This window comes from Symphodus melops, assembly GCF_947650265.1.
Source record: "Symphodus melops genome assembly, chromosome: 5".
Lineage (NCBI taxonomy): Eukaryota > Metazoa > Chordata > Actinopteri > Labriformes > Labridae > Symphodus > Symphodus melops.
The window spans coordinates 28,311,821-28,333,187 of NC_136695.1; the positions used below are offsets into that span (position 1 = coordinate 28,311,821).

A 21,367-nucleotide genomic window follows, 5' to 3' on the forward strand; every position below is an offset into this window, starting at 1 on the left:
GTGGGATAAATTTAATTACAGCTTCAAATATTCATTTGGCAAATATATCAAGGTTGGAAACACAGGCCCAGAAATGGCAAGCCGGTCTGGCAGGCGCTCACAATAGCGGATGGCAAATGACAGTAATCCATGAAAAGAGACCAGACATTTATAGAATTTATAGAGAAGGACTCGCCATCCAGATCTCTGATGTTTGTGGGATTTGCTCACTGGCATGTAAGACGACAGGAAATATATAAAATAAACTTAACCTGTTTTTCTTTGCAGTACTTTGGCTGCTAAATTGATTCGGGTTAATTATTGAGCCACATGGAAGAGACGTTGTTGCCTGACTTTTCTTTTTTTTTCTCTTCTTGATCAAAAATGAATAAATGTACAAATTCAGCGTGTTTGAATTGTTCTTTTTTTTTTTTTTTTGAGGAGATGATTTAGATTTAAATGTATAGAGAGGGAAAAAAAAAAAGAAAGCAGAATGTCATTTTCAGTTTGTTCATGAAGGGATTTCAAAGAGCGGTTAGTAATTACAGTTAAGCAGAGACGAGCCGTCTTCTGTCTCTTTTGTTCCGAGGCCTCAGATGGTCACTCGACACGTTCGCAGTAGCAGGAAACGCGACACGTGAGCCCCGCTGCTCTCTGATCTAACGCGCTCGCTGCCTCGTCTCCAGCTGTGCAGCGATTGTAGTGGCGCAGCACCGAGCGAGGCGCCAGGCACAGGTGGAGGTGCGCCGAGGCACTTCCTCTTCCTGTGACAGCGAGTGAAGGCGCCCTACTTTGCATCTGTTATCGCGCTTTGCCCTGCATAAGGTTGATTTAATCAGCGTTGTTGGTGGGAGGGAGGGAGACTGCCTCACCTTCCCGAGCGAGGGAACTGGAGGAGAGCACGGGGGCGGCGAGTGGTTCTCCGAAGACCACACAGTCGCAGAGAGTCCCGGCGCTGATGCCAAACAGTTCCCCGACACAGTCGCCTCCTCCCACTGAGAACAAGATTAACAGTAGAGCAAAGCTCACCCACCTCTGCTTCCACCTCCAGGGGGCTCCCTGCGTGCTGCGCCTCCGAGCAGGAGTCGCTTTCAGAGGGGAAGAAAACCCGTGTTCAGGCGCCGGTCTGGAAGAGCTCTAAAACAAAAAAACAGCAAAACACTTCATCAGACGTGGAAACTCAAACTGACCTCGTTACTAAACCACGAGTTTCAACATGTTCACATTTCTCCTGTGTTTCATCCGATGGGCTCGGGATGACTGTAGAGTTCAGTGCAGGGATGTCTGATGATTAAAGTGTTTGTTTTGATGCGATTTTCAACAAAAATCAAAATAGCATGCAGGATAAGTGTTACACAATGTGACCAAGAGAGACTCAAGACCAGAGTCAAGACCAAGACCAGGATGAGAAATCTGCCATCTGCTGACAGGACAACTCGAGCAGTCATGGTATAAAGTGCGCCATCGAGCAGCTCGTTCATGTTTCTAACAGATTTTATTTAATAGTCGTAGTTGGAGTCGGGCGGGTCCACAGCAGCGATCCACAGGAACCAATGAGACAACAGAGCTCAGGTCGCCCGGGGGGGAGATGCATGAAATGGTACGTGAAGACTCATCGAGGAGTCAGGTCATCCTGGGACGCTCCCATTAGAAGAATCAGCGACCTGAAAAGTGACCTGAAGAGGAAACACGATCATCTACAGGAGGAGATGAAGGACGGGCGGAGAGCACGGTTTGCTTTCAGTCTCAGTCAGTTCGTAGGTTTGTTAAGCATGAAGGGAAACACGGTGCAGAAAGTCCGAAATCTTCAAAAGAGAAAACAGTGAAAGCTAAAGCAGAATCTTTGTCTCTCAGCACAGTGTATTTATTGTACATTTATTTCTCAGCTGGATTATTGTCGATGCAACAACTGAAGTCCTCGTGTCCATGTGGTTGTGAACAATGCACTTTTAATTACAGAGACTTGTTGGTTAGCGTGCGCGCTAAGCGACACCTTAAAACACGAGAACTTCATCAAAGGAAAAGATTTTGTGAAGAAAAGGGTGTAAAGTAGTTTCGCACGACGCTTTGACTGACAAGTCGCTCGCGCATCAATGATTCGTTTAACTCCACGGAACAAGCGAGGAGAAAATGAGCGTCTCAGGAAATGAAGACATCCGCGCTGTTTTTTAAGATTACAGGGTCGTGGAGACTGACGGCTGCTCCAGTCGAACTTTTCTGCCCGGGCGTCACCTCTCGCTTGTGTCGACGGCGGCAGGTGCAGCGGCTCAAACACGCCTCTGGAATCAAAGACGGCGGAAGAGCTGAAGCCCAAAAACCATCAAAAGGCCTTTTTTAGCCTCCTGCAGCAGGATGAAGGACGGCCCGTGTGGAGGTATGGAAGATGCTGGGAGCGGGACGGGCGGGGAAGAGGCGGCGGGGTACTAATCGTGAGGGATGGATGGATGTAGGAGGAGGAGGAGGAAGGGAGGGAGGGAGGTTTTGATAAAGCCTGATCTGTGCCACAGGGCATTTATGGCTGTTGGGGAGGCAGGGGGACGGGGATAGGGGGAAACGGGTGGGAGGAGGCATTGTCTGCTGTGTCCGCGCGTTTATAGGATTGAGCTCAAGTTTCCTTTGTGTTTCCATTTTGTTGAGGGATTATGTTCTTTGAGAGAGTTGTGCGAGCAGGCAGGCACACAGAGTGGAGGCGGAGAGAGAGAGAGAGAGAGAGAGAGAGAGAGAGAAGATGGGTGAGGAGAGGAGGAGGAGGGGGGGAGGGCAGGAGGATGTCTTTGTTCAGAGCGTTGATCATGAACAAGACAGATAGCAGAGGGGTGTGTGTGTCTGCACGAGTGTGTGTGTCGGAGAGAGCGAGAGCAGGCAAAGCAAGATGTCAGGACATGTAACCAGCCATGTAACAATTTAAAATCAATTTGCCTCCCAAGAAGGAATTGCTCTGCGAGACGTTTTCTCCCTCCGAGCGTTTACAGGACTTTCATTCTATCCAAATAGATATCAATTACATAATCGCTTTTCTTCTCTCCGCGCGGACGCCGACTGCAAAGTTTGTCACACAGAGCTGCGGCGTAATTGTCCCCGGCGCGTAATGTTTTGTGATTGCCTGTGACATTTGCAGTGACATTGATCAAAGTGGGGGAAACAGTGGTAATGAAAAGCTCCTCTGACTCGCCTGCAGGAGGAGGAGGAGGAGGAGGAGGCTGAAGGTGGAGGTGTTCTCCTCAACGGAAGCAACAGGGTCAAGTTGGATGAAAAAAACCCGCTTAAACGAGTCCCGAGTGGCGTCCAAACACTGCTTCCTCTCTTCCACTCATCGATTGGCGATTGATGACAGTCCGCGTCTCGTCTCGAGTCATTAAAAATTCAAAGTCGTAACAGGAAGTCTTAACTGGTGATACTGTGAGCTCTGAAAGTTTTCAAACTCCTCTCATTTAAACACACACACACACACACACACACACACCTTGTTCCAGCCCCACTGGGGAACCACGCACCCATTGTGTTTTCCTCAACTTGTTAAAACACCACATGGTGCATTTGCATAGGATAACCAACATATAGCGAATCATTTGCATGCCTGAAAGTGCACTTGAGTAACCGTAATTACACGTGACACCAATTACTCTGTTACTTTGTATTAAATTATAATGGAAAATTCCACTAGAGAATTGGAGCCTAATTGCATCTTAATTTGCATAATTTTGCATATTAATCACATCTCAGATGAATAATAAATTTAAGCAGATTTTTTAATTTATGCGCAGATACAAAAACAAGTTGAAAAAAAATCATTTGAGGGAGGAGGGGGGGGGTGAAAAATCAGGAACTATTACTAAGAGCATTTGTGCTAATTTCTCTCATTACGCTGCGCTTCAAGTCAAAGATATCTTCACTCGGCATCGACGAGCTCTGCCATTTGAAATGGAGAGTTGGTAAATCCTTTAACTCGGAAAACAACAAAAAAAAAACTTGAACAAAGAAAAATAGAAATTTTTTAGAAAATATTCATGCACAAATTTTACATAAAACTTTGCTGCCTCTGTCTCTCTGCTGCAGGGATGCCAAATGAATTCCACAATAATTCAAATCACTTCTGCACTTCCTCTCTCTCTCTCTCTCTCTCTTTTTTTTTCTGGTCAACACCTGTGCCTGCTATTGTGTGTGGCTCCCCGCCAGCAGACACACAATCCAATACCTGTAGCCCAGATTAAATTCATATTTACAAAAACAACATTTTCCCAGGTTGAACATGCCATCCTTCCTCCAGCGGAGAGTGGACCGTGGTGTTTTACAAACCTGCTAATGAAAACATAAAAAGTATATAATGTGCCGGTTTGAGACGGCGCTCGCGTCACTTTGTGACATTTAAACAAGCTGTGAAGTTTGAATCAGGAGCGATGATCTGACCCTCTGATGCCATGTTTTGTGTGTTTCACTCAGGACTCCACATGACGCAGGTGACACGTGTGTGTTTTCATGGTAGTGACCAGTTTAGTTTTGACGGATTATCATGGACATGAACTTGACTCAGACCCCGACCTACAGATCGCAAACATTTAACTCACCAAGCGGAGCTGCACAACAGCACATGGCAGCTCCCCTCCGTCCGCACGCGTCTCAGAAACTTACTATTATTGTTATTTCATCTTTACTAATACAACAAGCAGCTTGTCTGCCTGCTTAAACTAAAGGATGGAGCATTAACTAACTGCTCCTTTCACAATCTTAACATGTAGAACAAAATGTGGAACCTGCTTATTGTATGAATTATTCTTCCTTCCTTCCTTCCTTTTGGAGAGATTAAATAGTTTGTATTTCCAGTTAGCTTGTAGCATTAGCTGGTTGCAGCTCTCTCTGTCTTATTAACGGTTCCTTCCATTTACAAAAAAACAAAGAAAAGCAAAAAAAAAAAAAAAAAAGCTAAACATAGTTAGTCCAATATTTTAATAGCAAAAATCCTTTACATAAAAAAACGTTTGTATAATGATCAATCTTAGGGGTCCGGGGTACTTGTTGGGTCTGGGGTATTTGCTGGGCCCAGGACCCTTGCCCGCTCGGCCCCTGCGGTGATCCACTGACGTGTACTTGAGATGAGCAAAGAGTGAAATGTATTGAGCTTCCCTTTTCTTGTAATTCATGTCTGCAATCAGGACGGTCAGAGACGAGGTCATAAAGGTCATTCAGAGAAAATGTATGAATGTGTGTGTGTGTGTGTGTGTGTGTGTGTGTGTGTGTGTGTTATCCTGTGTGTCAGCGTGTTTGACTGGATGTGAGCCCAGGAGGAGCAGCTGATGTGTGTGATCCTAACAAAGACAGGTGACCAAACAAACAGAGAAACCTTCATAAAATCACGTCACTTATACAAACACACTCTTCAGTCTTCTCTTACCACAAGGACAGGTTTTTTTTAAAGCGGGGGTCCTGATCCCCTGGGGGGTCACCAGGAGGTCCTGGGGCGGGGGGGGAATAAAAATCAACTTCTACAAACACAAGTCATTTCATTTCGTGATCTCCAACAGTCTTTCAACATTTTTAAAGTGACGCCCAACAAAGACTCGCGGTTGTGTCGCCCACCCCCCCATGTACCGAGGCTACAGTCCTCTTGGCAGCGGCTGTCGGTTCGAATCCGACCTCTCTCCTCTCAACACGTCCTGTCTCTCTTCAGCTGTCCTACCCCATTTAAAGAAATCTCTCTAAAAAGGACTTATTGAATGAACCAGGGAGGAACTAAAGATGGGACTGTGAGGATGACTGCTGATTCCTGAGACAGAGTTTAAAAAAAAAAAGAATTTTTTTTTAATTGTTAACTAAAAAAGGAAACATATTCAGAGCTGGTCATTTCATTTGCGGTATTATATCGTAACCTAAAAGGAATTTGGGAGAATGGGCTCCAGGAGGTCCTCACCACAGGTTGATGCTACACGGGGGTCGTTAGCTTGGTGACGTTGGTGAACCCGTGCACGAGGACACTCGGCGTGCGATCAGTCAAACAATCCCACAATGGATTTAATAACGATAAGGTGGGCATGCCACGAAGACGTTTACATCCATCTGGTGGAATATCTCAGAGCTTTGCATCATGGGATATTATTCAGTTTGATTTTGAACACTTAAAATTAGAAGGCGACTATTATGGACTTTTTATTAAACTGGAGGGTTTATGTAATAATAATGTTAAAGAGCTGAAAACTGTTTGTGATTCATTTTACCCTCTGAAAAGTTTCATCTAATGTGATGCTGCAGGAAACCAGCATTCGAGACATTCTGGTGCTACAAGTTTGATCATGATCGATAAATCCGAGTGCAGAGGTGAACCTGCCTCGAACCCTCTCTGCAGGTTTGCTCAACGCCACGTCTTCATCACTTTCAGAGGACGCGGTAACGTGAGAGCTGTGGACAACACTGCCTTTTAGTGGCCTGACAGAGGAAAGAGGGAGGACGCAGACGGTTCTCTCTCTCTCACACACACACACACACACACACACACACACTCACAGAGTACCCAATTTTCCCCTTTATGCCACTCTTCAAAATCTGTGTTTTAATATTCAATTATTTCATATTTTTTTGGATATTTTTCAATCCAGTTATTAATTATAAATCATTTTTATTTGTTCCCTTAAATGTTCCAACAACGATTTAAAGGAATTCTGAATAAAGCATGGCTTAATCTCATTTTAATTTGAATGTTAACCTGAATGCAGTAAAAATATTTGATCAAATGTACAGACTTGAACTCCCCTCTGTATTGTTTAAAAGCCCAAATTAATAGAAACAAAAAAAACAACAACTATGTGACCTTTGTGCTCTCAGGTCAGAAAAGGTCAAGACTCTTTTGACTGTAACAGAGATTTAGAGGATATATATATAAAAAGATTTAAATATTAGGTGTTAGTCATTTCTGCACGTGTGATAAAACATCTCTATGAATGAATTGTTTTTCTCATGTTTGCTCATTTCTCTTTTTTAGGAAGGGAAATTTGTATTTTCTGACTGTTTGTATCGTGGGCTTATAATATTTGATTTGACAGACTTTTACCCCATTTTATTCTGCTCATAACTACTTGTTTGTGAATTGTTTGTTAATCATTTAATATTTATTATGAAGTGTATTCATGCAGGGTTATTTACCCGTTTAAATTAAATTATTTGACGTCTTATTACTCTGCTTCCTTCTTCCTAAATTCTGTCATTCCTCTATCTTTGTTCAGTCTTGATTCCTGTTGCCCTGGACTCTGACTCTTGTTTGCTTCTGTGTTTATGTGCACATTCTTCAGACATTAAATGAGCTGCATGCAGCGTGGCCTCGTTAATATTCTGCTCCATCCGACTCGCAGATGTAAAAAGCATTCTCAACTGACACACATAATTACTATGATACATCCCGGAAAGGTTTCCGTGTCTGAGCGCAATTTCAAATAACCAAGTGCTGCGCTGCTAATTATTGATAAATAAAATTAGTTGGGAGAGAACTTCAGGTGGGCGGGGCGCGCGCGCAGGTGTGTGCAGCGTCCTCGAGCGGCGGGGAAACGGCGCTGACCTGTAATCACCGACAACAGCGGGGACTTAATGATGTTTTGGTCTGCTGATCAAATTTCGCATTTCCGAACAATCATTTTGGGCACCTGCGCAGAAAACAAAGCCTGGGCGGAAACCGCTGGCCCGTAGGAACAAGTGTTGGGCGCGTGAGTGCGCGCGTGCACACACTCTTAACTTTGTAGAATATATTTAGTCCTAATAACAGGCTTACATGCGAGGAAAGACTCACTTAAAGTTGTGTAGTTTTCTCATACTCCTCAGGCTCATAAATAGATATTTAGCGCCCTCTACTGGAGTCTGTCAGTGAAGCCACTGTGCTGCCTTCAAGTGCCCCTTGGAACTTCTGGTACTCTCTATTTTAAAACAAAGCGCAAGCCGATCAGTACAAATACTGTCTGCAGTGGCAGTTTGATAGTATTTAGATTGATTCATGAGCTTATTTAATAGATAAAAAAAGAGGCCACTGATGCGCCATGTGGACACGGTGCATCTGTGAATCTTGAGAAGAGAAAAAGAAAACCAGCATGCTGATCCTCCACCTGCCTTCTTACCTACAATACCTCAGGGGCCCTCAGTGGTACCAAACAACACAAAACTCAATTTACTAAACAAACGGCAAGCAAAATAAATAAGATCACAATCTATAACATCCAGAACAACAAATCCAACAAGCCTTTTTAACATCGTGGAGTGAAGGAACGACTCTCCCCTTCAGATCTGAAACTGAACTCAATGATTCTCTCCAGGTCACATGATTGTAATTCTCTCAATACACGTCTCTGTCAATCGTCACTTAACTGTTTACAGTTTGTTCAAAATGCTGCTGCTCGATCATTATGTTTGACACAGTGATTTTATTTATGCATTACGTTTGTTTCTATGTGTAAAGCACTCTGTAACTGAGGTTTTTAAAATGCTATATGAATCAAGTTTTACTTACGTACCTGCATATCCAAATATATGAGAACATATGACCTCCACACTGGAACTTTGACCCATCTCATATTAACTCAATGTCAGGTTTACAATTATAACTGGAACAGCTTCTTTAAAGAGGAGCTGCTGTTCATTAGAAATGGCAGCAAAGCAATGAATATTAAATAAATCTATAGAGAACATGAATACTAATCTGTTTATAAAATAACAGCAGAACAGACTAAAGATATATTTCCATTTAAAGAAGTGGAAGACTGATGCAAATGAAGAAAAGTCATGCCGTGTTGCATTTCCTACTGTACCTGAACGCAGCAGTCATGTGTGTTTACGTTGTGAGCGCGAGAAGGATTGTGGGTACAGCATGGGCTGAGTTTCGTAAGGTTACCAAAGACCTCTAACACCGGCGGCTGTTTGAGCCCCGGTCCGCTCCGATGCAGCGGATCACCTGCCTCGCTGCATGCCGGGAGCTCGGCGGCCTCGCGGCGTGCTCAGCCGGATTGAACGCCTTGAAGACGGGCCCGATCTGCAGCCTGCAGCCGGCCATGAACCGAAAGCGGACGGGGGGGTGTGCGCGTCCTTTAACGTGTAAGAGCGGAGCAGCTCTGGGCCGGAAGAGGGTCGTGTTCGCCGGTCAGAGACACAGACTGTTCAGCTCTCAGCCTGGAGCCGAGGAACCCCCGAGGACACAACCCGCCATCGGTGTGGTCGGCATCCCGGACCCCATCACATGGATCCGGTGCAGAGTCATCATTCATCTGATCGACCTGTACTTTCAGTTAGACATCAGCTCGGAGGAGTTTGACAGAGGAGTAAAGCAGGTAAGCACTGCGCAGGTGTCAACTGAATCCACTTCTGCAGATGTAGGTGTCATAACAGATTGAAAAAGCCTCCTGTCTCCTGAACAGTGCTGGAAGTATCTGTCTCACGTCCCGAAGACAATCACAGAGATCACAAGCTGAAGGACAGATTAAAAATTACAAGATGTGCACTTTCTTTCTTTTTTACTAAATCTGATGAAAGGATGAAAATCCCTCAAAGTTGAGATCTAACAGAATCTACCAGGCTACAGAATTTAAAGTCATTCTGTTGAACTAATCCAAAGTAAAGTTCTGTTCTCAGCTCATCTCCACCAGCATTTTACGTTTTCAAATTCAGACTCCATCTTCTGGTAAAAAACAAAAAAAAAAGTTTGATTGTTTGGACGCTCTCACCTCGAGCTGGCGGTGACAGATAATGTTGAAGGGTTTAATGCTGCCTTCACGTGCTCAAACACACGTCTGTTTGACAACATGCATCCACAAAGAGGACTAACATGATCTCCTGTTTGTTCCTCTCCAGGCTTTGGTCCATGTCTCCAACATGATGTCTGCTGGCAGCTACCACAGGCTGGTGGGGATCGTATCCAAAGAGGTCAATGACACACACACACACACACACACACACACACACACACACACACACACACACAGGGAACTTCATAGGCACTTCATAAAAGCCAGAATTTCCAACTTTGATGCAGCTCTAGAAAACAAATCAAACACTTATACGAGCTTTTAGTCGCGTTAAATTGAACTCTTGTTAAAGTGTGTAAACTCCTTAGCTCTGTTTGTAAGAGACATCAACACACAGCCCGATTTAGACTCAACAAAACGTTGAAATCAGACCAAAATTCAGCCTGCTCACACGTCGGGACTCATGCACGTCTGATGCTCTCGGCCCGATCAGCTGCTGGATGATTTGGATCTGTCTGCCGCTTCCTGTCATGAAAGAAACGTGGGAGGAATTATCTGCAGACCTCCAGCTGACGGGGAGCGTTTGTCCTGATTCAACAGCTGTGTGTGTGTGAGCCGTGCACATTAACCTCGCTCTGGTTACAGTGTGAGCTCTCAGCTCGTCCTCCTGACAGTCGGGTTGGCACATCCACGGTGAGCTTTGGTCGTGCGTCATCGTCGATCGTACCGTGTAATCGAGGCTGAACTTTTACATCTTTATGAGACACAAAAAAGGACTTGAGAAACGTCAGTATTTGACCCCTTCCTGACCTTTGAACGGATCACCGCTGCTCTCTCTCCTGCTCGCACAAACTTTGGATGTGACTGATGATTTAGAGTTAATACTTTAATATCATTCATCAGCCGCTGCATGAAAAGCTTAACATGTTGATTCATCAGGCGCTTTTCAGTCAACACAAAGGTCTGAAGACCAAAAGTGATTCATTCATGGGGAACATTCTTGTTCATTCTTCTTGTGCTGTAACACTGTAAATATCTTTTTCTCCTTTCAGATGGTCGAGTACGTGGAGAAGAAGTGCACTTCTCTCACAGACGCTAAGAGGCAGCAGCTCGCCATCGCAATGGAAGACATCGTGTTCGTGCTGCCGGAGGACGTGTCCGTCACCTTCGATAGTAACGGTGAGTTTCACTCCGCGGCTCTGACCGTGTCACATCTACTCACTGAAAATACAGAACGAGTGTAAAGACGTGAGCGACAGGAAGCGTTCCTTCAGGGTCGACGGGTTGAACCGCTCTGCAGCCGTGTTGGACTGTGCAACCAGTCAAAAGCTGTTCATGCTCTCTCTCTGTAAAAGTCAGAGTTTACTCCTCAATTTTAGAGCAGGGATGTCCTGAGACTCCGCCCCCTCCCGTCAGATGGGGAAAACTTCAAGCTGCAAAAAAGCCAAGTGTGAATCAACCAGCCAGGAACTTTCCGGAGCGTGCTGTCCTGACATGTGTGAACACCTTCTCTTAGGTGTGTCCGTACTCCCGCAGTAATAAGGCTCATGTGCTTGCTGAAGGAGGGGACGCTACTTCAAGTAGTGCAGGGACATTTAAAAGCTCTGACACTTGATGTGGATGCTCTGTGTTCTCTGTCTTCATCCTGCAGGTAGAAAGTTCTGCCACGTCACCATGAGGTTCTGGTTTCTGTCCACACACGAAGGTCCTGAAGACCCCGAGGGGACGAAGATCTTCAGAGTGGCCCAGAGTGAGGACGGCAGCTCGCAGAAGAAAATCACCACGGCAGTCTATGAGTAAGCACTCGCCTCAGCATCTGCACGCACTGCAATCACGCCGCGCATCCCTAAAGTATGGATTACAATCAAATCTGCCCTCGCTCCCATTTTGCATATTCAAATGTGTTCTCAGGCCTCGTCTTTCTTTTCCTATAGCTTCTTTCTGATCATTCATTTGCTCAGCTGTTCTGTGCCAAAATCTCCGGTTTCTCTCCCCTTATAGAGCGGGCTGAATCACAATCAAAAAGGTACAAATATTTACTCACAGAGATGATTATATGTTGGCAAAAGCTCAGTTACCTGCTGGCTTCCCAGCATATGGCTCCTCTGTTTTTGTTTGGCAGGAAACGGAGCCACAGCTGACGGTGGTGATTTAAATGTTATTCCAATATATAATATATATCTGTGTGCGTGTGTGTGTGTGTGTGTGTGTGTGTGGGAAGGATCATGTTGGAGAATATTCCCAAGTGTCCTCTGTGGGTTGATTACAGATTACAGCTAATATTTAATGTCTGATTTTGCAGAATGGGGAAGGTGACATTTATTCCACTCATGCCGTTTAAAGTGAGACATCCTGAGCCAACACTCCTCCAAAGGTCATATGAACAATTCAACCAACGGTGATGATGTGGGATTAACTCCTCTTCTCCGAACCCTTCGTCCTCTCTCTGACGGACCGTGTACGCCTCGGCTAACGGAGGTTTTTGTCGTAATTCCGTCGATAGCAGCGGTTAGCGTTGAACGGCTTCCAGGCAAGACTTCCTCTTCCAAGCGGCTCAGTTCAGTTCAAGATGCACGCTAGCTTCAGCGGCGTGAGTCGACTTTTCATGAATGAACGGGGGAACTAAGTTAGCTAACATGAGGACATCATGATGCAGATTTGTCAGCTCTGTCCTCAAGAGGAGAAAAACAACTTTTTAAGTGTTTTGTTGAACGTAGGTCAGATCAGTTATTTCTGATGCATTTCAGGTAGTAGGGAAATCTAAATGCTGATTGGCTGTCATGACGCAGCATCTTGGAGCGGTGCTGTGGCTCACATTGTCAGCTGCCCTTTTATCCAGACGTCTGTTCAGAGAGGTCAATAAATCATTGTTCGATCAGCGCTGGGATGTGGAGAACGTTGCTGATGTCTTATTGGTCAGCTCGGACTACGAATGGAAACGAGAACATTTCAGACGGTCCTGTGTACATATTCTACATGTTCATTTTTCATCTGTAACAGGAGATTCATGTCAAAGCAGAAAAAACATTTAAACTTGATAAAGAGATAAAAACGTTCATCCACCAACAACAAAAGGCTTAAAAGCATAAAGTGAGAATATTCTAGAACCGGTCACAGGATGTGTCACCGTCTTATCACGGGGTCTCTTCTCTTAACAAACATTACAAGATACTGCACTCTGAGTAATCCTAAACAAGTCTGTCCAAGACGTGCATGTAGTGCCGAGGAAGACGGAGAAAAGACCAGGATGTACTCTGAGTGCTGTTCAAAACGTCGGGCTGTCTTCAGCTCAGAGGTCCCGGCTGCTTCCATCGCAGTTACCAACACATTTTGGAGTACAGGTGGAGGATTGCACACCGGTCCAGATACTTATGTGTTGCAGTGCCTCCGCTCGACTCTCAGATCGCATCTCTAAACATTCACACTTAGCGAATTGTTGCTCGCAGGGGCCAGCGCCCATCTGTCTCTGCTCTGGAGCTTTAATCAGCACTCGTAAAAATGTTGGCGAATGGACAATCATGGAACTGAATAGTGTGAGACTTAAGTTCCTACTTGGCAAAAGATGTCCAAATATTGAAATCTTGTACATTGACTATAACAATCAGACAAGCTGTTGCCTTGTATTTATTTATTTTTTAAATCGTCCTTTTTGCCAACTGGATGAATGAATTTCCCGGTACTTATGAAACTGCTTTACATGAAGCAAACGTGGGAACAAAAGTGCCATCATAACACGGCGTCTTTCTGTTCTTCATGACTGTCAGACGTAGAACCCTTCGTCCTCGGTATCATGCCAAATATCTTTCAAGCATTGTGACGGCTGCTTTCAAGTCGAAATGAAGTCGTGAGGGAAAAAGAACGCCACGGTCACCCGTTTCACGGCCATCAAGCTCCACATGAAGACAGCATTGATAGTCTTCTTCGACATATGAATTAGTCCTTTGACTCGCTCTTCAAAGAGAAGCCTGCTCTGTTCGGGGGGGGAAATTGCTGCGGTCACACAGACAGGAGGAATAATGTCCCTTCCAGTGCACGTCCCATTCAAAGCCTCTTTCCTGTTTCAGTCTGTAATCTGGTTGGCTGCAGGACCGAATGCTGCGGCTGTTTAAGCCCAGTTATCTAGTTAGCCAGATTCTTGTTCCTATTGTTTCTGGTCTGAGAACACCTGGGAGAAAAGCCTATTTAAACTTCTGAGCGTTACCCCCACAGCTAGCAAATCGTTTGACAGGATAAAGAGTCCTCATCTCGTTGTTGTGAAGATGAAGAACGCAGAAGAACTTTAGTCCGAGTGTTGGACTTTGAGTCCACTTCAACCACGAAATGTAATTCAGGATGCTTTTCTGAAACGTTCAATAACATGAGTGTGTGTTACAAACGCAGGCTGCGTGATTTACAACCGTTTGGAGTACGGTGGCCCTGAAGGTCAACCGCAAAAGAAACTACAAACACATTTCATGAAATGCAAAAGAATAAAAAAAAAATATATATATTTATGAAATATTAGTTTATGTGCAAAAACTTTCGAGATGCACTGATTCCCTTTTTTCGATACATATGTACTGATATTTTTATATGATTACTCATAATGTTGTTGTTGTTGTTATGTGTTAGGCTGCTCATTGCATTGTGCTGCCTTCACATGCAAACAGGAATCGGCAACAGCTGAGAGATTTTCAAATTATATGTTTTAAACTGAAGTGTAAGAATTTAACTTAACGTCGTCATGGAAACGCAGTCCGATATCCAATCAATTAAATAACTTTGATAACGATATTGAATCTGATCAGTCCTATCTCTATTTCCCTTACTAAAAAGAGCCGAGGACACGACATTTATACGTCACTTCCTGTTCACGTTTTTTCTGTGACAGTTGTGATTTGTTGAATGTTTATTGTTTTTTTATGAACTCTTTGTGATACATTTGTTCAGCTTGAAGGACTGTCGACTGGAGGCATTTAAAAATGTCTGCCTCTTCCTCCTCCAGGTTCCACCGAGAGCTGACGAGAGGAGCCTCTCCTGACTGGACGGTCACAACTGTTTGGCACTGGCACTGGAAAATGGCTGAGTGACTGATATGAACCATCATCATCATCATCAGAACATGGGAGAAGTGTTTTACTGAAACTGGACCACAGACGAAGACGCTGATCGCTGCAGACACCTGAAGATGTCCGAACTTCTTTATTGAACTCTCATTCCTACTTGAACGTCGTCCTCAGACCAGAAGCTGCCTTTAAAGTCCCACTCCAGGGATTTTAGTAACACTGCTAATTTATTGTATGACCCCGGTATTAGGTTTCCATGGCGATATTGTATTTAAATAAACTGTAGAACATAAATCCGGAGTCGACAAACTGTCTTTTTGAAAGTATCTGTTGAATTTGTGAGAAAATAAAGCAGATCCATACATTAGATATCTAATCACTGGACAAAGAAGACCAGGACATGCACACACACAGTCCAGAGAGCGAGCTTCATAGAGTTGAGCTCAGAAGTCAACAACTAAACTCAACTCTATGAAGTTTGTTCCAGGAAAAAAAAAAAAAAAAACTTCTGACAATAACAGGAAACAGAATCCCGGGTGTGTCGGTGCTTCACAGCTTGACAAGAGATCACATTAAAAGATATAGATTGAATTGCTTTGCTGAAACAAGAATGAAAAATCTCATCACAGTAATACCCTCGTAGTTTGTCAAAAACATCACGTCACGGCAGACGTCTGTGCATCAGCCTGTTCTGTTAGAAATATTAATATGAATATCTGACAAACAGGATTCGCTCATTAGTGGTTCCTTATTCATGCATGATGATTAATAAGGATTATCCTTATTTTTGCTGCATTTTGATGATTCGCTCTGTGGAAGTTTGAGTGGGTTTTTTCTATTTGTTCATTTTGGTTCCAGCGGAGCGTCATACTGAGTCATAATGAGATTAAATGAGTGTGGTTAGCTTAGCACATGTCGATATGCACATGGGTATGATGGGAGCGCATTCATTTAACGCGCTTGACGATCATTAGGTTTAATGAAAACAAGAAGAAGAAAAAAAGTGTTAAATGTGAAAATAAAAAAGCTAATGAATTTTTATTTACGATTTTCCGACGTGTGGATGATTCGACGCCGAGTGCCAACCTGTTCCATTAATCCTGTTAGCGAGGTCGATGCAAACAATTCCTCCTGCCGCTCTGACAGCGTGCGTCTGTGAGCTCTGAGACTCGTGCTCGATTTAACAGAACACGATAAACGTGCTTGAAGGTCAAATACTCTGACGGAACAAATTCTCTCTTTGTATTTGTGCGTTTTATCAGCATTCAGAGAGTCAGTGTTAGACATGTTGACAAAACTGATGAGCTCATAAAATGAAAGACTGAAGAAATGGATTCATATCTGTTGAAGTTTAAATGTTGATTCATTGTGTTTGTTTTGATTCAGCAGATTGAGTCACGATTCGGTAAGTGTGTGAAATTAAAGGGTCAAGTCACCGTACTGTGCGTTTCAAATAAATCAGTGTCACACAAAAAAAGAAAAGTTGAGCTGTAGACGGAGAAATGAGCTTTACCAGTCTTTGCTGGGATTGTGGTGCAGAGAGACAGATTTTACATGATTACATCGTACTAGATACATGTTCACTCTTACATAACTGGGGAACATGGTCGTTAATGTAATACCAGCAGGATCCCATACTTCTTTTTTTTTTTTTCATGACATATTGTGGAGCTTTTTTTTGTTGTATTTTTTTTGTTTGGACGAAGTGAATATTGTTTGGACTGAAATATTGACTGTGTTGAGGAAACGCCGCTGGTCACAGCCTCAGCATTACATCGCTTTTATTTCTTTGAGTACTTTATGGAACTCCTCGACACAAACCTCCCCTGCAGGATGCTTCATGGACGCCAGCTTCCAGGCCTCTTCAAACGCCTCCTCAGACAAAGTCACGGCCACGTTCTTGAAAATCTCTGCGATCTGTGAAGATGAGAATCCTTTAATGATTTCAATAAAACAGATGTTACTCAGAGTGAGTCTCACTCTGGCGTTCAGGTAAACTCTGCAGCTCATCCCTCACTAGCACGTACCTCTGTTTTCGTGCGAGGACAGAGGAGGTGTTCCTCATAAACTCCCTGACGGGCATGAACTGATGGTTTAATGAGATCGCTGGCGGTGGGTTTGTCAGTGTAGCTGGCCGTATCACTAACTCTCCTGATGCGAGGAGCAGGAAGGTCAGAGCGCACGGACGGGAGCCCACAGGTGCGGCTGCCTTTGTAAAGACAGACCATGTGATGAGGAAGGAAGAAATGTAAGTTTGTTTTGGTTTATTTAACCGAGGCTGTTTTCACACATGCACAAAACTCCTAAACTCCTCATTTACAGTGTGTAAAAACTGTGTGTGAATGAAAACGGCCACATTTTTTAACCCTGACACAATCCACAATTTTTCCTTCCAGTACAACTTCTGGGGTTGGTGACCTGTGCACTTTTTGTTTCAGTCTTTCCTATTCACCAGAAATGTTCTCTTCTCTTCCCTGATCACTACATTTACACATAGCATTGATACAAAGGGAGAAAAAAAAAAGGCAATTTCCATTTTGACATCAAATTGTGAGTCCTGGGACCCTGAGTTTGAAACACTGAGCAGGGCAGAATATACACTTTAACTTATTGGCTTCATGAAGCTCTTTTATCCTGCTGTATACCAACAGTGACAGCGATATTCTGTGTGCTCGTCACCCACGGATAATGTCTTTTACATTTCAGAAGAAACTTAAAATCATTTGAGAGGTTTTTTTTTTCTACAACACAAACATGCAGGAGGGTATACTAATCTGTATGAGTATCTGCTGTGTACAACCTGCTAATGGCCACGCATCTCTGACTCACTTGATTCAACACAACGATCACTGGAAGCCCCGATGAGGGACGAGGACGTCATGAAGTTGTCTGTGACTGCCCTGGGTCGCCTCAGAGTCTTGAGGGTTTTCGGTGAAGTTCCTGTCTCGACAGTCTCCAGGTCCTCGGGCTTAACCAAGACCTCAGAGGACAGAGGCTGTGCTGATTCTGATGAAGTCATCCCCTCTATGTTGGCTGGTTCCAAACGGCTCTGACGCTCTGCAGGTGAAAAAAAGGAAAATATAAAAAGACATTCAGACAATTCATCCACCTACAACTATTTGAAATCTTTACTGATTCTCTTGAGCTGTCGTGACATGAAAACTTCATGCCCAAGCCGAATGTTAGTGATGTTGTCCTATTAATATTTTAATGTGAACTGATTACTCTTGCATTATGTGATTCTTCACCTTGGCACTTACGGTAGTGTAAACAAAAGTTCATTGGCCAAAGAAGAAGAAGAAGAAGCCAGCAGGTTAGAAGAGGAAGAAGGAAAAGAAGTATCAAGATTAAGTGCAATAAAAAGCAACATACAGTCACAGTTATCCAAAGATCCCAGTATAATTATTATCATAAGCCAAGTGTCATAACAAATGTGAATGTGGGTGACCCTGGGATTCCCACCTCTACTCTTGAGGGTTACCAGGAAGCTGAGTAAATAAAGGGATTCACTGTACAGCGTTCACTGACCACGTGTCTTATCAAGTTGTTCACGACTTTTGATTGGCATCGTGTCCTTCCAGTTGAGGAAATTTGCAAACTCCAGGAAGTTCATTTGTCCGTCTCCGTCGAGGTCGCAGTAGTCCATCAGGTCATCGAGAACCGGCTCACTCACATCCAACTGGAAGTGACTGCACACTGCCTGCAGGTCCTCTTTGTCAATCAACCCTTTGCCCTTCTATTGGTTTAGCATGAAGACAGACCAAAGAAAATGTTTGTTTTAACACCAAGGTGCTTTTTCTGATATATAGAGAGAAGATAATCCTCCAGCCCTACCTTGTCATAAAAACGAAACGCCTCCAGCAGGAAGCGGAAGTTCTGGAAGTTAACCGTCTTGAGGTGGTTTTGCACAGTGTGGACCAAACTGCGCTGTCGATCTCGGCCCCTCGTGTACTGACCGGGCTCCGCGGAGTGGATCAACTCTCCGACTCCTTTGAAGAAAAAACACGCAAAATGTTGTTTTCAGAACAAACTTTCTTTACCTTTTCTGTTTTTGAGCACACGACACAATTCTCATCAACCTATTCCATCCACTGGTATTAGGTTTCCATGGCGATGATCTGGCGGTGCACTCAAGCTCTTTGGTACCCTGAAAACAAAATAATAAATGAAGTTAAACTGAAGCTATTCGATTCTATCAGGGGTCAAAGAAGTGTGACACATGCTCACATTTTGTTTGTTAAACCAAGTTCTGCCATCATCTTCTCCTTGTTTCCAGATCTCATCCAAACAGTGTTGGGATTGGGAAACCTGTACAGAAATAAATGTTTTTTTAAAGTGCGATATTCAATGAATGACTACATCGTGTTGTGGAGATTAAAAACAAAGAACGTACTTCTGGGACTCCCCCAACCAACGGAGAGCTTTACAAGCTTCCCTTCCGTCGCTGAAATGAGGCGTGAGGATGCCGAACCGTCTGTCTTTGCTGTCGCGACTCCAGTCGTAGTTCCTGTCAATCCTCTCACCTGAACATGATCATTTGATTGTGATGGGAGTGAGCAGCAGATTCATAATGACCAAAGAAAAACCCCAAAAGGCAGATGGTAGTTACAGGAAGTGCAGCGTGCATTATAAAATGATCTGATTTTCCTACCGACAAAATAGGCGTTGTGTCCCGCCTGAGCGTTCTTCTCCACCTCCTCCGTGGTTTTTGAATGGTAAATAATGTCACGCACATCTGGCCCTGGACGAAAAGGCTAGATTACAAAGAGTACTTATTCTGCTTTGATTAATACTTTATGTTCATATTCACCAAACTTGGGTCCATTATCTTTTTTTAAACTTTAATTGTGTCAGTCCCGACACAAAATGTACCTTTTAACATTTTCACACCAAATGTAGTTTCGTTGTTGTGCCAGCTCGGAAGTCCATCATGAGAAACGCCTGACTTCCCCAATGGTGCTCTTTTATTCGAGGTGTAACCTTTCTCAGTGAGCTCTTGTAATTTCTGCTGGAACAAGGTCTTTGGGGGAGGATTAATCAAGCTTCCAGCCTGTGAAGGGAACGCAGAAATAATACATAATACAGGAGATCAACTTTAAATACCCACAGGCAATAATTCATCCTTCAGGTGAGCAGAGACAAAGGTTCTGAGAGTGCCAAAATGTCATCACCAAACAGAAAAGTTAGTCATTGATCTGTAACCCACCATATGTGTGGTCTTAATAACTTCCTTTACGCCTCTTTTACCCAAAGACGGGGAGCGTACCATTCATGCGGTACTCACACTGTGGGAAGATTTGGTGCTGATACCGTGGACAAGGCTGCTCGCAACATCTGCATCATTTGCCTTCCCTTGGTGCACTCGGATAGCTCCTGGCTTTGGTTGGTTGCTGTTTCGAAATTTGCTTACCACCGGTGGAGTAGGGGGCTGGAAAGTAAAACATGTTGATAAATCATTGAGAATAAACACACACTTCAACTTTTAAAGCCGTCTGCTGCTGCACATGATGACCTTCCCTCCAGCTGTGCTTAAAAACTAATAATAAATTAATAATGTATGAATAGAAGGCAGTGGTGGACAGCTATTAGGGACATGACTTTACTATCTGTACACCCTTAACTATTCATGTTTTGGGGTACCTTAATACTTGTATTTGTTTGGGGGCTTTTTATGCCTTCATTAAAGAAATAGAAGAAGGCAAAAATCAGACATTGTGGAGAAAGAGAGCGGGCAACAACATGCAGGAAAGGAGCTAAAGAATTCAAACCAGCTGCCAGTTTGGAGGAGTACTATGTTGAGTACTTTGTCCACCACTAATAGTATGAATTAAACAGCTAAAGACACATCCAAAAATCTCGATAAAATGGTCTTACCCTCGAAATTTCTTGTAAGCAGACTTTGGCACTGTCTTCTAAAGGTTTTAGTTTCCCAGCCTGGTGTGAAAAGAAATAATGAGATATCATGTGTGTAGTACAGTATATAAGCTAAGCTAGTTAACTCAGAGTTAAACTTACCGGCGGTTTGATTGGACTGATAACCGCAGTAGTATTTTTCCGTTGGTAACAAGTATTTTTTTCTGTCATATTCATCGTAAATCCACAAGGAAAAGCAACTAAGGTAAGATTAAGTCGTCGTCTCCTGCTTTAAATAGCCGTCTTTCGTACCTGTGAGAAACTTTTAAATCCGCTGTCCTGCTCGCTCTCTGTCCCAAACTGGGGCACCTGTTTGGGGTTTGGTTGCCTAGCAACATCCGTCAGCTCAATTCAAAATGCGGTTAAAGCTATTTTAAAATGTTTGCGTGTCAATATTTTGCAAGCTGATATGTATGGGATATTTTCTATATGTGTGACTAAAATTATAAGTTCTTTGCAGAAATAAACAATAAAGAACTGGTCGGACTGTGTTTTATTTTTATTTATTTTTTCCACGCAAATATGTCACAGTGAATCTCTTCTTTCTTCTCAAGTATGGCACTGTAAAATCAGCAAGTCACCTTTCTCAGACATGAGTTTTATAGAAGATATGTATTGTTTACATTCATTCTTCAATGGGTAATGTTTTATTTTAATATTTATAAAATATTTTTACAGTCTATATGTTATATTGTTGTATTTAAATAACTGTCTATGGGTTAT

At 43.4% G+C, this 21,367-nt stretch overlaps 2 protein-coding genes across 2 annotated transcripts; one reads left to right on the forward strand and one right to left on the reverse strand.

The window, feature by feature from the left end:
- Positions 1-795: 795 nt before the first annotated feature.
- Positions 796-21,273, reverse strand: efhb (EF-hand domain family, member B; the record flags this gene model as incomplete). Its single annotated transcript, XM_079343995.1, has 15 exons — positions 796-1,116; positions 16,553-16,648; positions 16,759-16,940; positions 17,561-17,788; positions 18,260-18,467; positions 18,566-18,720; positions 18,811-18,878; positions 18,959-19,039; positions 19,125-19,254; positions 19,383-19,472; positions 19,604-19,781; positions 20,016-20,159; positions 20,606-20,665; positions 20,897-20,989; positions 21,268-21,273. 15 exons carry the CDS (start codon positions 21,271-21,273, stop codon positions 811-813), a joined length of 2,025 nt encoding a protein of 674 aa, XP_079200121.1. The 3' UTR covers positions 796-810.
- LOC306824181 (m-AAA protease-interacting protein 1, mitochondrial) lies at positions 8,757-14,991 on the forward strand. Its single transcript, XM_079344210.1, has 5 exons — positions 8,757-9,272; positions 9,793-9,864; positions 10,739-10,865; positions 11,338-11,482; positions 14,671-14,991. The coding sequence occupies exons 1-5, from the start codon at positions 8,886-8,888 to the stop codon at positions 14,753-14,755; spliced, it is 816 nt and encodes a 271-aa protein (XP_079200336.1). The 5' UTR covers positions 8,757-8,885; the 3' UTR covers positions 14,756-14,991.
- Positions 21,274-21,367: the final 94 nt, after the last annotated feature.

What these genes read in the sequence shown, in the direction of transcription:
- LOC306824181 (XM_079344210.1), top strand. Translation starts at nt 8,886, where the DNA reads ATGCAGCGGATCACCTGCCTCGCTGCATGCCGGGAGCTCGGCGGCCTC. An exon ending in TGGGGATCGTATCCAAAGAG is followed by an intron (nt 9,865 to 10,738) that starts GTCAATGACACA and finishes TTCTCCTTTCAG; the next exon opens with ATGGTCGAGTACGTGGAGAA. An exon ending in CGTCACCTTCGATAGTAACG is followed by an intron (nt 10,866 to 11,337) that starts GTGAGTTTCACT and finishes TTCATCCTGCAG; the next exon opens with GTAGAAAGTTCTGCCACGTC.